This window comes from Polypterus senegalus, chromosome 18 (assembly GCF_016835505.1).
Source record: "Polypterus senegalus isolate Bchr_013 chromosome 18, ASM1683550v1, whole genome shotgun sequence".
Classification (NCBI taxonomy): Eukaryota; Metazoa; Chordata; class Cladistia; order Polypteriformes; family Polypteridae; genus Polypterus; species Polypterus senegalus.
The window spans coordinates 26,838,800-26,851,537 of NC_053171.1; the positions used below are offsets into that span (position 1 = coordinate 26,838,800).

The window sequence follows — 12,738 nt, forward strand, 5'->3', positions numbered from 1 at the left end:
ATTGAAGTAGGGACTGATGACATACAAATAAATAGCAGCAGCTCAAGTCAAGAATTGACATGTAGTAAAGAAAAATATGTTTCTGCATTACACCCCAAGTCAAACATAACCAATACACTGTTCTCTTCTCAAATAAGGAAGATGCTTTTGGAAGATTTGCTTTCCAAGAGTATTGTTCCTTATTCTTCCCTCAAATGTTGCTCAAAAATTTGAAACCACATCTTGTAACGATGAATACTAAGTTGAAAATTACTCTCAAAACAAACTGACAGGTCAATTCTAAATTTTTATTGAGCGATAACCACATTCAAAGACACCAGCTTGTGTAAACACTAGACTGACAGACGTGCCTTACCTTCTGTATCTCTCGGATCCAGCGGTTCACTCCAGACTGTAGCTGGTTCAGGAAGGTGGGATCTTCGACTTTGTCTCCAAAGTCAGTCACCTTTGGCTTTTCTCCACGCTCATAGCACTGCTTGGCAACATTTGTGATGATGGGATGAATTAGCAAGCTTATCTCTGGAATCTCAATATTCTGCTGAAGATGTAAAAGGCCCATCTCCAGTTCTGCAATCTTTTTCTCCACTGAGGGTGCCATCTTATCACCATCTCTATAAAATGATAATGAGAATAATCCCAAGAGGTGTTTCATATCAACTTATTCTCAGTGGTGTGACATTTTGCTAAAAAATGGGGCTACATACAGGATCAAAAGAGCAAACATTTTGCATCCAAAATTGATACAAAAAAAAAGATTTTACCAAAAAAAAAAAATAAAATTCAGAAGTAAAAACTGATTTTAAATAAATCACAGCAACAATTTACATGTAATTCTTAACTAGCACTCCTCCTCAATGGGCATATTTACAAAAACAATAATATCTATAATTACAGTATAGAAACACATCTACACATAAGCATTAAAAAGTAATTCATGTAATGCTTTACTGATGCTCTGGTGCAAGGCATCTGTTAATTAAAAAGCAATCAGCTACATATTGTACATGTTAATGTCATTTTATTAATTACCGTATATACTAGCATATAAGTCGGGTCTTGAAACCCAAAAAATTGATCATAAAATCAGACCCTGACTTGTAAGCCCATTCAAAAAGGCAACACTTAATTTTTTTTTGGACATCTTCTTAATTCCTCCAATCTCGCACCAGTTTCTCAGATGCATCGAATTTTGTTGCAGCAGCGCAGTTACCAATTTCTTTCGCCACTTCAACGACTTTTAATTTAAAACCAGCTTCATATTTTCTCCTGATAGAACACTCCATTATAGATAAGAGATGCTGTTACGATAAAAGTGTACGAGGGTGTGCGATCCAAAAATAAAAAAACACACAGATCAGTGCAAATGTTGCTTCGGAATAGTTTGGGTATTACCGTGTAGTCATGTAGGAACAATACATAGAAAAAAAAGGCAGTGTGCTCAGTGGTTACTCTCTCAGGTGGGCATTAGTATGTCGTAATCTCTTGGACCAATAGCATGAGTTTTTCGCATTCGACTTATACGACCGACATTATAAAATACCAGAAATTATACGGAAAAAAAATCAAGCCACGACTTACCCGCGAGAGAACTTAAACGCAAGTATATACGGTAATCTGTATGTATAAAAAGAATTCTACTCTGACATACCACACTAACTCAAGGAGATATGTCCATCAGAGATCTTAGCTTCAGAGTTCAAACAACTGACTCACTATCTTTTAAAAAACATTATGCCAAGTGCTATATAAGAAATTAAGCAACTGTTAACACGCATTATTTAAAACTGGAACTCAGGGTCATGCATTGAGCTAAAGGTATCAGTTCTGCTGGCACCCCTGATATATAAAGCCCTTGGCTATCGCCACTACACTTCACTGCATGCCTAAAATGTAGAACAATGTTAGTCTCTCTGGAGAGAGATGTTTATGTATTTGCAAAGAAATATGACATTTTTTGAAAGCTTTCCAACAAGTTAATTAACTTGTGTAATTATGTTTAAGGCAATGTAATCTTCATCTAAGATTCTCCTTATTTTTCCAAAACAGCCTAAGGCAAACCAAATGTTAAATGAAGGTTAAATTTTACTCAAAACCTCATTTGCTTTTTACTATGTCATCTGAACACAAATCTGGTTCAATACCTGTCAGCTTTGCCAGACTCCCTGATGTATGACTTGAAGAAGGGAGCCACAGCATTGCTAATGAAAGAATGCAGGGTCTCATAGGGGGAATCTTCACTAAGTGTCAGGACCCGCAACTGGGACGAAATAGGCTTGTCAGCATCAATGACTCCTGTTCTCTTGATGAAGGCGAGGCTGCAAACAAAGGTGTTAAAAATGCATTTCAGATAAAAAAATAAAACCTTCAAGTAAAATTATCACAGGAGTTATCTTCTGCAACAGAGTTAGGATACCACTGTTCTCAACAAACCCCAGAAAAGTAGATATTGCCAATACATTACATATACAAGAGATAGGAAACAAATATCATATGGTTGAGCACTGCAATGTTTTTCATCACATTATTTTATTGAAACACTGGAACAAATTCTCTAGATTTTTTGGGGATATTTGAGCCATTGATAGATAGAGGATTTATCTTTTGATAACATTTGCAAAAACACTACATTTTTGTACTTCTATAAAAAAATATCCTTCTGCTGACTGCAAATATTAGTCAAAGTTCATTTTAGTTTTCATGGTATTGGTGTAATAATTAAAGGGAAACCTGAAAAGGATCCTCTGCTGACATTTCTCATCACACGTGGCTGCAGTGTTTTCAAATATTCGGAGGATCTTTCATTTTCTCTTATTCTGGATGGTCCCAGTTCATTGTTTTGTGAGGTACAAACAATGATAAACAAGCAAAACAAAAGGCAGCAATATCCTTAAAATAAAAATGTATATGAAGCATCACAGAAATGTAGACAAATATGTCTACAGTATCTCACAAAAGTGAGTACACCCCTCACATTTTTGTAAATATTTGATTCTATCTTTTCATGGGACAACACTGAAGATCTGACACTTTGACACAATGTAAAGCAGTCAGTGTACAGCTTGTATAACAGTGTAAGTTTGTTGTCCCCTCAAAATAACTCAACACACAGCCATTAATGTCTAAACCGCTGGCAACAAAAGTGAGTACAGTGATCCCTCGCTATATCGCGCTTCGACTTTTGCGGCTCCACTCCATCGCGGATTTGAAATGTAAGCATATCTAAATATATATCACGGATTTTTCGCTGGTTCGTGGATTTCTGCGGACAATGGGGTCTTTTAATTTATGGTACATGTTTCCTCAGTTGGTTTGCCCAGTTGATTTCATACAAGGGACGCTATTGGCAGATGGCTGAGAAGCTACCCAATCAGAGCACGTCTTACATATTAAATAACACTCCTCAATGATATACGATGTGCTTCCCGTGCAGTGCTTGATTGTTTGCTTTTCTCTCTCTCCGACATTCTCTCTGCCTGACGGAGGGGGTGTGAGTAGAGGGGCTGTTTGCACAGAAGATACGGACGCTCCTCTACAAAATGCCGTTTTATCGCGGTGCTTCGGCATACTTAAAAGCACGTATTGATTTTTTGATTGTTTGCTTTTCTTTCTCTCTCTCGCTCTCTGACATTCTCTGCTCCTGATACGCATTCTTTGAAGAGGAAGATATGTTTGCATTCTTTTAATTGTGAGAAAGAACTGCCATCTCTGTCTTGTCATGGAGCACAGTTTAAACTTTTGACTAAAGGGTGTTAGTTCATGTCTAGAGGGCTCTAATAATGTTAACAGTGTGGGAGAGTTTCTAAGGGCTTAAAATATATAAAAATAACCATACAAACATATGGTTTCTACTTCACGGATTTTCATCTATCGCGGGGGGTTCTGGAACACAACCCCTGCGATCGAGGAGGGATTACGGTACACCCCTAAGTGAAAAATGTCTTATAGTATACATCTTCTAGTAGGCATATCTGGAGGTCTTTCATTGCTTTGAGAACTTAAAATAATACAGGTTTTCTGTAACACATCACAAATTTCCTATAAAAATTATGCTGTATTATGTTAAAAAACAGACCTGTTTGATTTGAGCCCATAGTGGATGTCAATACTGATGTTGTAAGAAATGCACTCTCTTTCCTCCTCCCCTTCGTCACCAACATCCTCTGTAATCAAAGACAGGATTAAATGATCAGTGTCCAACTGCGGCAAAGCCTAACAGCCTCAGGCCTGTCCAAGTTCACACCGTTGTGAAGAGAAATTTAAATGAGATGTTAGGGCAAGAAAAACTGCTCATTTAATTTAAAAAAAACAAACTACAACATCATGGAGCAGAAAGGCTAACAATACAGTCATCTCAGAATTCAAATGAATATTACCTGGAAAAAGGAAACTGCAATGAAACATTGGCAGTCACGGAAACCATAAAGCAACTCAAAAGAGAGCATGTCCAAATGTCCGGTATTACAAATCAAATGTCAAAGTCCTATTAAAGTCATTGTGCACAATGAGGCTGCAGAGTGTTAATTGACCCTTGCCCGCTTTTTTTTTTATGCCATCTGACTAAGCCAACCGTAACAGTCAAGGTGCCACTAACAGCTGCAACAGCCCAATAGGACAACTGAAAATCAAAAGGTATTTCATTTGCTATTACACTTAAAGATTAAAGGCGTGAAAGCAATGAAAACCCAAACAGGCGAGGTCAAGGGGTGACAAACACTGATCAAGAAAAAACCCTCCATATATAAATCTGTGTTTGCCACATTAAACAGGATGGGAACTGGAAGCAACTAAGTGAGATTAGTTGAGAAAATGTTGCTTCATTAAATAAATAAATAAATAATATACTCACTCACACACGGTTCAGTAGCTATGAACAAGTAAAATGGCAAACTGGCTAACATTCCAGTAGTGGGCATGACTCCCGAATATGTGGTGACTGAACAGCACAATCTGTCAACTATGTCCTTAAAAACAAACCGTTCGTTTTTGATTTTAATAAACTGTCCAATACCAAGACAAGTGTTGTGATCAGTGTTGGTGAATGTTACTGTTAAAAGTCATTGAGTTAACATTACTTATTACTTACAAAAAATAGATAAATATTTTATGCAGTTAATTATTATAAAACATAATGCGCCACAAACAACTACGTATGAAAAACTGCACATTTCACAGGCCTGCACTTGCCATTAAATCCTAAACCCTTTAGCCATAATGAAACTAATGACAAGCACAGTTAAACTTGATCAATATGGCAACCCCAGGTCTAGATGTGAACGAGACACGCTTCTCTTATGGCCGAGATCTTTCTGACGGGTAGGAATACCTGATAAAGCCGGCCGGAGGAGAGGTGGGGTACAGATACAACACTTTGACCACATCTCTGGGCAGCTAAAGCCCACTGGCTTCTTGCCTCACACCCACTGATGATCACTGGATCTCTGAGACCCTAAACTGGGCAGATTAAAATGTACCCCTCAGCACATGCGGGATTAAATGTATACCTATAACTTTTGTTCAATTCATTTCACTTTATTGCACATACTTAAACCTTTTTCCTCACAAGCTACCACCATAAAGCCAATGTGTGTGCATGAGCGATGTTACTCACAGCAGCAAGTAACACATTTGCAAAAAAAAAAGGCAATACATCTGCAAAATAAGTGGTGGGAATAATCTTCCAAATGAACACAGTAATCTTTTTTTTTTTTTTTAACACATGTATTTTTAAATTCAAGAAAATGAGTATTGTGCTACTATTAAAAGTAATCTGACTACGTGTACATGTACGTTACTTTTAACATTTGTCACACATGTGCGCACAGGAGGCTGTCAAAGGGCTTGACTGAGGGTAACGTGCAGAGTCAGGGACTGATGAAGTGCACTAATGTCTCTTCTACAGACCAACAGAAGGGAAACCCACTTAAACCGAGAGCAACTTCTGCATCCCCATCCAGACCACATCCTCCTACTGATTTCACATCCGCCAGTTCTCTCACGGACCCTTGCCAAGCTTCTTTTCTTATTTCAAAGCATTCCCAAATACATTAACAAATCACCCATCCTTCATCCAGCCTGCTATATCCTAACTACAGGTCTGCTGGAGCCAATCCCAGCCAACACTGGGTGCAAGGCAGGAAACAAACCCCGGGCAGGGCGCCAGGCCACCGCAGGGCGCACACGCGCACATACACGGTTCAATTTAGAATCGCCAATGCACCTAACCTGCATGTCTTTGGACTGTGGGAGGAAACCCACACAGACACGGGGAGAACATACAAACTCCACAGAGGGAGGACCCAGGAAGCACACCCAGGTCTCCTAAGCTACCCACTGCGCCACCCCATTAACAAATCATTTTTTAAAAAAAAATGAGATTCAATCATAACCTCGAAACATCTGGGCATCCTAACGGCGACTCTACTCTTTGAGTAAAGAAGTGCCTCCTGGCTTCATCGCTAAATGCACACACCCTAAATTTTCCCCATTAAGTCTAAAGAATTTTGCTAATCTTCTTTATCAGTGCCTTTCAGAATTCTGAAGACTTGGATTTGGTTCCCAGGTAATTCTGCTAGAGGCTAAACAGGTTTATTTCTTGGCCTGCATGGAGTACAACATGTCCTGAAGTCCTCAAGTGTTCCTGGTTGCTATCCTCTGCGCAGTCTCAAGTGCTGCTATGTCTTTCTTCACTACAACTGCACACAATACTCCAGCGGTTGGGGGTCTCAAAAGTGCATTATATAATCTGAGCATAATGTCTTTTCATATACTGTGGGATGCAAAAGTTTGGGCAACCTTGTTAATAGTCATTATTTTCCTGTATAAATTGTTGGTTGTTACGATAAAAAATGTCAGTTAAATATATCATATAGGAGACACACACAGTGATATTTGAGAAGTGAAATGAAGTTTATTGGATTTACAGAAAGTGTGCAATAATTGTTCAAACAAAATCAGGCAGGTGCATAAATTTGGGCACTGTTGTCATTTTATTGATTCCAAAACTTTTAGAACTAATTATTGGAACTCAAATTGGCTTGGTAAGCTCAGTGACCCCTGACCTACATACACAGGTGAATCCTATAATGAGAAAGAGTATTTAAGGGGGTCAATGGTAAGTTTCCCTCCTCCTTTAATTTTCTCTGAAGAGTAGCAACATGGGGGTCACAAAACAACTCTCAAATGACCTGAAGACAAAGATTGTTCACCATCAGGGTTTAGGGAAGGATACAGAAAGCTGTCCCAGAGATTTAAGCTGTCTGTTTCCACAGTTAGGAACATATTGAGGAAATGGAAGACCACAGGCTCAGTTCAAGTTAAGGCTCGAAGTGGCAGACCAAGAAAGATTTCGGATAGACAGAAGCGACGAATGGTGAGAACAGTCAGAGTCAACCCACAGACCAGCACCAAAGACCTACAACATCATCTTGCAGCAGATGGAGTCACTGTGCATCGTTCAACCATTGGCACTTTACACAAGGAGATGCTGTATGCGAGAGTGATGCAGAGGAAGCACAAACAGAGCCGCTTGAGGTCTGCTCAAGCACATTTGGACAAGCCAGCTTCATTTTGGAATAAGGTGCTGTGGACTGATGAAACTAAAATGGAGCTATTTGGGCATAACAAGGGGCGTTATGCATGGAGTAAAAAGAACACAGCATTCCAAGAAAAACACCTGCTACCTACAGTAAAATATGGTGGTGGTTCCATCATGCTGTGGGGCTGTGTGGCCAGTGCAGGGACTGGGAATCTTGTCAAAGTTGAGGGACGCATGGATTCCACTCAGTATCAGCAGATTCTGGAGACCAATGTCCAGGAATCAGTGACAAAGCTGAAGCTGCGCCGGGCTGGATCTTTCAACAAGACAACGACCCGAAACACTGCTCAAAATCCACTAAGGCATTCATGCAGAGGAACAAGTACAACGTTCTGGAATGGCCATCTCAGTCCCCAGACCTGAATATAATTGAAAATCTGTGGTGTGAGTTAAAGAGAGCTGTCCATGCTCGGAAGCCATCAAACCTGAATGAACTAGAGATGTTTTGTAAAGAGGAATGGTCCAAAATACCTTCAACCACAATCCAGACTCTCATTGGAACCTACAGGAAGTGTTTAGAGGCTGTAATTTCTGCAAAAGGCGGATCTACTAAATATTGATTTCATTTCTTTTTTGTGGTGCCCAAATTTATGCACCTGCCTGATTTTGTTTGAACAATTATTGCACACTTTCTGTAAATCCAATAAACTTCATTTCACTTCTCAAATATCACTGTGTGTGTCTCCTATATGATATATTTAACTGACATTTTTTATCGTAACAACCAACAATTTATGCCCAAACTTTTGCATCCCACTGTATATTAAGCACTTTTTATTATATAACAAAACATTTTATTTGCCTTTTTAACAGCTTCTGCACATCGCTTAGATGAGAAAAATGTTGCGTTCACATAATGCCTAAATCATTTTCACAGGTTGCTTTCTTTAGGAATAGATCTCCCGTCTTGTATGCATAACTGGATGTTCATTTTGCTCCCATGTAACTTTTTGTATATTTCTACGTTAAGCTGCCATTTCTAAGTGTATACCCCATTCAAAAGCTTGTCCAAGTCACCTTGATTTGTTTCTGCTGCCCTCTCTTTGTCTGCCATTTCTCCAATTTCATAGCATCTATGAATTTCACAAGTTTACTAACTATACCAAAATATTTGTTGTTAATATAAATAAGAAAAATAAAAGGTCCCAGACGTTGCTCAGGCTCTGCCTGTAACCATGTATTTTACAGTTTAACAACCCCTTAATGGTATATTTCCTACGGTCTTCTGATTGCCATAAACTATATGGGCACCTTTATTATGGTCTTTATTGCACTCTCCACTTCCATGATACTCACTGGATCCAAGTGTTCCAGAAACTAATCTAGTCGGCCGCTGGGTCGCCCTGTCTCTACCTAAATTATGCAGCTTTCCATTGATGCATCAACTAAATGATTGCATGTCAAATCACAGCAGTATCCTGGATTAATGCGGCCAAGTTTGTCTAATTTGATTTGTTTAGACCAAAGCCAGCCGCACCTCTAAAGATGACAGAAAAGTAGGGATACACCCAAGAAATACGTCACTCTGCGGGTAAAAATAATAGCCAAGCAAGATGGGCAGAGTCCACACAGTCCCAAGGGAGGAAAAAAACGTCAGCATCGCTTCTGGATAAAGCACTTTCTGTATATATTAACGACAGAGGTTCCAACCCCCTGAACCTGTTGTTTTTAAGACCTTTTTTCTATTGAAATGCGTATTTATAAACATCTGTCCCTTCAACGCCTCCAGATGTTCTCTCGTTCGCTACCTTATTCAACGGCAGTTCTACTAAAACTCTCTCCTCTCTGCCCCGTTCTTTGGTGATTTCACTATTTGAAACTTCCTGCATGACCCCTCGTCTCACCGCTGGTCGGCGCAAAAGAACATAAACACAGTACAGTGATGCTATCGCCTATCTTCTCTTTTTGACACTATCCTATATAAAAGATGCATGAACTGCAGTGCCCTATGGCGCAACACTTACCTTTCAGAGTACACCTCTCCACTAAGATTGTGTGAACCTGTGGATCAGCAAGAAATTTTCTCATTTGTTCAACTATGCTCTTTTCTTCCAAGGCGGTTTCCAAAGCTGCTGGAACCTCGCCGCCATCTTCCAGCAGTAGCGGCACCAGCTTACGGATGTGCTTCTGCAATACTGAGGCATCCGCCACGTTTTGCACCGCAGCAGACACCTCCATAGCAGTTGTACCGTCCTCTCCACCTCCACCTCCCGAATCTGACATTTCCTCACTAACCAACACCGTACCAGAGAAAGCAAGCAGTAAAGCAGCTTCAAAGCCGGACCCGAATGAAAGATCTGTCTTCCCAGTCAGGTGACAGAGAGACTCCCTGCCGGCCGATAAGCACGTGGTCATGTACACGCACCAATGTGGGAGTTGTAGTTCAGTTTTAGAAATGTCAGGATAGATACAGTTGTAGAACGACTACAATCCCAGCAGGCAATGCGGACTGCCTCTGGTTTATATGAGTAAAGGCCAGTTTGGGAGTTGTAGTTCTTTCATTAAACGATTGCCCTGCAAAGGCGTCGCAAAAGACTAACAATCCCATCAGACAGCACGGTCTCTTGCTGTATGACAGACGCCCTTCTGGCGGCTTTTCAATTGTTGGAAGTGCTGCGTAATGCTGCGGCAGATGCTTCCGTTTTTACATGGCGAAAGGCAAAGGTTTACATATAGTAAAGAGTGAGCAGAATTACGACAAAGGATTATTTTTAAGTGACCGATTTCGTTATATAATATTATTATCATCATCTTTGTTTTATAGGAATCGTAGAAAATCCAGGCATTATAAGACGAACTGTAATAATTTCGTGCAGGCCTATTTATAGCTATGACGCTACGAGAATTACAGCGTTGTCGATTTTTTAATTGGCAGCCTTTTGTATTTCTTTATATTTTGTGATATTAAATTAGAATTGAAAATTAATTTACAGTGAAGAAATTAACATGATGTTTTGAAATGCTCTGTCTCGATATTCTTAATTTACTTTATGTGAAGACAAGCATCCACCCTCAAACATCACGGTGGTAACCTTAGATTGTTTGATTTTCAATCTTAAATATTTTGTATTCACTAATTCCGTCTGCACATTTGGTGGCATGTTACGCTATCAACGTCTCTTGAACTGAATGTTACGGTGATACAGATCCAAAAATAATTTCTGTGGCGTATGAATAACACACAAAATGCTTAAATGATTACTTAGGAAATTAATCTACCTGCCACAGAATAATATCCATCAATCTCAGAAATCTGCGACAATTCACAATCTGCTCATTCAGGATCAAGGATGCCTGCTCGTTTCTGGTGCTCCTTACCAATTCCAAATGACATTCTTTCATTCATTCATCTGTTGGAGCTTATTTGAGCTTCACACAAATACAGATTGGATTGAGACTTCGTCTCATGGTGCCGTGCAGGCAGCAGGATTCACCACTGCGCCACTCTGTTAGTAACATTGTGCAAGTTTATTGTGAATGAGTGCTTCACTGGCAGCTATCAGAGGGTGGACCCGATCCAGTGCAACACCTGGACGGACCAGAGCCCTCCATGACCCGTGATTGAATTTATAAAGTGGACAAGAGGATAGCTCAAATGATGGTTGATGAGAATGCAGTAGAGGGTCATTGTCAGCAGAACCTATGTACTGCATAAACCTCCTTTTGATGTCAGTGATTCAAGGATTTCACATATTAGGGCCACAGCAATCTGGTAAGCTGGTAGGCTTCATCACAAGGCCGGAACCAGAGCTGCAGTCCATTGCAGGGAACACTCATGACCAACCCTCAGTCAGGACTAGTTTAGAACTGCCATCTAACCAGCTTTACATTTTCATGATGTATCAGAAAAGTTAGAGTGGACTGAAACTCTCACAGATAGGCAAACTCCACACAGGCAGTGGCTGCGGTGACATCTGAACTTGGTGCTTTGTACAGTTGTGCTTGAAAGTTTGTGAACCCTTTAGAATTTTCTATATTTCTGCATAAATATGACCTAAAACATCATCAGATTTTCACTCAAGTCCTAAAAGTAGATAAAGAGAAACCAGTTAAACAAATGAGACAAAAATATTATACTTGGTCATTTATTTATTAAGGAAAATGATCGAATATTACATATTTGTGAGTGGCAAAAGTATGTGAACCTTTGCTTTCAGTATCTGGTGTGACCCCTCTTTGCAGCAATAACTGCAACTAAACATTTCCGGTAACTTCTGATCATTCCTGCACACCGGCTTGGAGGAATTTTAGCCCATTCCTCCATACAGAACAGCTTCAACTCTGGGATGTTGGTGGGTTTCCTCACATTAACTGCTCACTTCAGGTCCTTCCACAACATTTCGATTGGATTAAGGTCAGGACTTTGACTTGGCCATTCCAAAACATTAACTTTATTCTTCTTTAACCATTCTTTGGTAGAACGACTTGTGTGCTTAGGGTCGTTGTCTTGCTGCATGACCCACCTTCTCTTGAGATTCAGTTCATGGACAGATGTCCTGACATTTTCCTTTAGAATTCTCTGATATAATTCAGAATTCATTGTTCCATCAATGAAGGCAAGCCGTCCTGGCCCAGATGCAGCAAAACAGGCCCAAACCATGATACTACCACCACCATGTTTCACAGATGGGATAAGGTTCTTATGCTGGAATGCAGTGTTTTCCTTTCTCCAAACATAACGCTTTTCATTTAAACCAAAAAGTTCTATTTTGGTCTCATCCGTCCACAAAAAATTCTTCCAGTAGCCTTCTGGTTTGTCCACGTGATCTTTAGCAAACTGCAGATGCGCAGCAATGTTTTTTTTAGAGAGCAGTGGCTTTCTCCTTGCAACCCTGCCATGCACACCATTGTTGTTGAGTGTTCTCCTGATGGTGGACTCATGAACATGAACATTAGCCAATGTGAGAGAGGCCTTCAGTTGCTTAGAAGTTACCCTGGGGTCCTTTGTGACCTCGCCGACTATTACACGCCTTGCTCTTGGAGTGATCTTTGTTGGTCGACCACTCCTGGGGAGGGTAACAATGGTCTTGAATTTCCTCCATTTGTACACAATCTGTCTGACTGTGGATTGGTGGAGTCCAAACTCTTTAGAGATGGTTTTGTAACCTTTTTCAGCCTGATGAGCATCAACAACTCTTTTTCTG

The 12,738-nt window shown here is 40.0% G+C and overlaps 1 protein-coding gene across 2 annotated transcripts in view; it reads right to left on the minus strand.

Moving 5' to 3' along the window:
• dync1h1 (dynein, cytoplasmic 1, heavy chain 1) overlaps positions 1–9,912 on the minus strand; it is a 64,333-nt gene extending 54,421 nt beyond the window's left edge. For both annotated transcript variants that reach the window (XM_039741137.1, XM_039741136.1), the window contains exons 1-4: positions 9,559–9,912; positions 4,073–4,160; positions 2,142–2,315; positions 356–611 (exon numbers count right to left, since the gene is read on the minus strand). In XM_039741137.1, the coding sequence (XP_039597071.1) occupies positions 356–611; positions 2,142–2,315; positions 4,073–4,160; positions 9,559–9,817 (777 nt within the window). In that variant the 5' untranslated portion in view covers positions 9,818–9,912. The remainder of the gene's footprint in view (positions 1–355; positions 612–2,141; positions 2,316–4,072; positions 4,161–9,558) is intronic.
• Between the last annotated feature and the right edge of the window lie 2,826 nt (positions 9,913–12,738).